General features: G+C 44.0%; 1 protein-coding gene across 1 annotated transcript in view; it reads left to right on the top strand.

Annotated features, from left to right (window-relative positions):
* LOC101850116 overlaps positions 1-2,818 on the top strand; it is a 7,038-nt gene extending 4,220 nt beyond the window's left edge. The window contains exon 2 of the mRNA XM_005108665.1: positions 912-2,818. Coding sequence (XP_005108722.1) covers positions 912-2,138 — 1,227 coding nt within the window. The 3' untranslated portion in view covers positions 2,139-2,818. The remainder of the gene's footprint in view (positions 1-911) is intronic.
* Positions 2,819-3,094: the final 276 nt, after the last annotated feature.

Genomic DNA, 3,094 nt, shown 5'->3' with positions numbered 1-3,094 from the left:
CTCTCTCTCTCTCTCTCTCTCTCTCTCTAACACACACACACACACACACATACAAATACACATACACACGTACACACACACACACACACACACACACACACACACACACACAAACGTACACCGCACATGCTTGTGGCCTTATACGCGCATGCACGCACGCATACACACATACACACACACACACACACACACACACACACACACACACACACACACACACACAAAACTAACAAAAACAGAGACAGTTGCAGCTCTTTTCGTGTTGTTCTTGTTGCTGAGGTTGCCTCTGGCCCCTAGTGATTTTTGTTGCCCTTGTATGCTGCTGATGTTTTATTGTAATATGTTGCCTCAATATTTGGGCTGTCTATAATGTGTGCAGATAAAGTCAACGTACTCTACTATACAGAAAGTCTTTGTGGATTTTTGCCACACACTTTAAGTTCGGCTTTTCTCCCGTTTCAGATGATTTGTTCCTAAAGGCGACAAAATTTTCATCTTTAAATTTAACAAAAGCTTTGTCAAATTCGTCCTAAGATTTGAATGCCTGCTCCAGAAAGCCTTGGACCAATACGCTGGGAAGCGAAGCGGAAATGGTAGATCTAGATGATGTTAGATTCTAATTCTAATCATCAACGTAAAAGAGCTCCGTGTTCACTCTGTCGCAATTAACGCCGCGTTAGTTGTAACAGCGTCACTCTGTCCCAATTAACACTACCATATACATTGTCATGTGTGCCTGTGTGCATCTGTGTGTACGTGCACGTGCTGTGTGTGTGTGCGTGTGTGCATGTGTACGTGTGTGCGTGTGTGCGTGTATGTGATCTACAAACTATCTTATTGTTGTTGGAACTTGTGCATAAATAGCAGAAAATTTGATTGAATCCTAACTTTGTGTTTTGTTGTCATTGCAGATAGCGCTAGTTCTCCTCCTGGCTGTGATTGGCGGAAGTGACGCACGATGGTACCTGGTGACCTCGCACCCGCACGTCGTATTGGACGTCACGACTGATCCAGCCTTGACCTGCAAATATACTTCTGGATACTATGACTTTTCCCAAATCTCCAGGATCCGGATCCTAAAAAATGACGCTGGGAGTCACTGGGAGTTGGTTGCAGAAGTTCGAGACACATCTCCCGACGCCCCAACTTCCAACACCGGTCTGAAGGTCAGGGGTCATGTCGGATCAGAATGGAACAGTTTTCTGGAAATATCCTGGCCTACAGCAGAGATGAATACGTTAGGCAGGTATAAATGCGAAGTTATGGGTTTCGACTCTGACTCTATTGCCGTCATTCGAGATACTCCTATCCAACTCATGGTAGAAGACACAGTCAACGCAACGCAAGTTTTGCATCTCCTGCTGAGAGAGCAGGCCGAACTCCAGCATGAGATCACTGAGCAGAGAGACAACTGTACCAACACAGTAAATCAACTCGAGAGTGCCATCGATGACTTGGAAAATCGGGTCTACCGAATGGAGGCCTCTCAGCGAAGTAGGACGTGGCCAAATGGGCTTTACGGACTTCTTTCTCCAAATACAGGTTGCCCGAACAATGGCATTGACTCTTGGCGAACTGGTCAATTAAAAATGCACACAGAGTCGTCAAATAGCACCAATCTCAATAGTGTGTCGACTCCGAATAACTTTGCCCAGCCCATCTTTGAAAGCTCCAACTCAGACTTATTCATGAACCAACATTTCTGTGTAAAGGAAAATGTCGGAATCTTTTCAGATTGGCCCCGAGGTACCTACTGTATAAACAAACGCGACTCTGGGTCATGTCCCAATGGTTTTTCTTCCGGGTACATCCGTTTCGATGACGAAGACAGCGATAGAGCTACCCAAACAAGTGGAAATGTTCCAGAGATTGTTATAAGTGGTAGTGATTATCAGATATACTACTGCTGCAGATCGGACTCAGCCCCAGGAGTCGCGATCTCTCTACCCACGGAGAATCCTTTCTACTTGTACCGTTACAAAGGAACATGTCAAAGGGTTTTAGGGATGACAGTATCACAGCAGTATATGTACTTTGACACAGAGGACAGTAGTAATCAAGACAAGTATGAAAACCTGATCCACCCGGATGGCATGGCCGACCATAATGTTCGTATCGAATTATGTTACTACAGGTGATTCCAGTACAAACGAAAGAGTCGGAAAGCGTTTTATGAACATGACGTGGGTATACAGCATTACAAGACAATGGTCTCCTTATCAAGGACGAAATTGGGAAACATAATTTATGAAGACAAAAGAAGAGTTAAGCGCCCAACGTAACTCAGAAAAATAAGAATGATAAAGCAAACAATTTGTACAGAATAAAAAAAAAAAGGAAAGCAGACATTCTCAAAACCGTTAGGAATATAAATAGCCGGCTAAAAGGAGGATAAAAAGAAAAGTATTAAACGATAAGCTTTTTCTTTTTTAAATTTTTTTTTCGGGGGGGGGGGGGGGGGTTAAATGAAGTAGAAGAAACGCGTTTTTGGGCGAGCATATGGCTTGTGGGAGTTGGTAAGGATTGCCGTGCACAGGGCAATTTTAGTTCCGCAACAGTTGCTGTCTCCAGGCAACTTATTTTAAACACCGCGCGCAAAGAGCTTAGCGACAGCCAGGCAACAGTTACTGTAGGCTATCATCATTACTGACTTCCTCATTTGACGCCATGGACTTCCACGATTTGTGAATGCACTTAGAAAGAAGAAAAGGAAAAAGCGATTTTGGGTTCACTCTTTGACCAGTCAGAGGTTTTTAAAAAGGGCATTTTGTCAAACTGCAAGAAGATTTGAGAGCATACCCTCCCAAGATAACCCCCCCCCCCCCAACTATTATCGCATGAGCTCGGACAGTTTTCATAGACTTTTACGTCTCGTGGGACCCTCAATTACGTATCTAAATACCAATAACTGGAGGAGCAGCATTTCAACAGAGGAAAGACTATCAGTAACACTGAGGTCCGGAGACAGTTTGGTTGCCTGTGCGTGCTGTATGTCTGTTTTGTAAGTAACACAATCAATTTGAGCAACAGTTGCGTTGCCGAAAAGTTGTGACAAAAAACGAACTTTTCAGTCTCCAAAACTCTACCAGTGCGC

Source organism: Aplysia californica, unplaced genomic scaffold, assembly GCF_000002075.1.
Source record: "Aplysia californica isolate F4 #8 unplaced genomic scaffold, AplCal3.0 scaffold00707, whole genome shotgun sequence".
In the NCBI taxonomy this organism is placed as follows: Eukaryota; Metazoa; Mollusca; class Gastropoda; order Aplysiida; family Aplysiidae; genus Aplysia; species Aplysia californica.
Note: the sequence above shows the minus strand (reverse complement) of the source record. Positions and strands in the feature narration are given on the sequence as shown.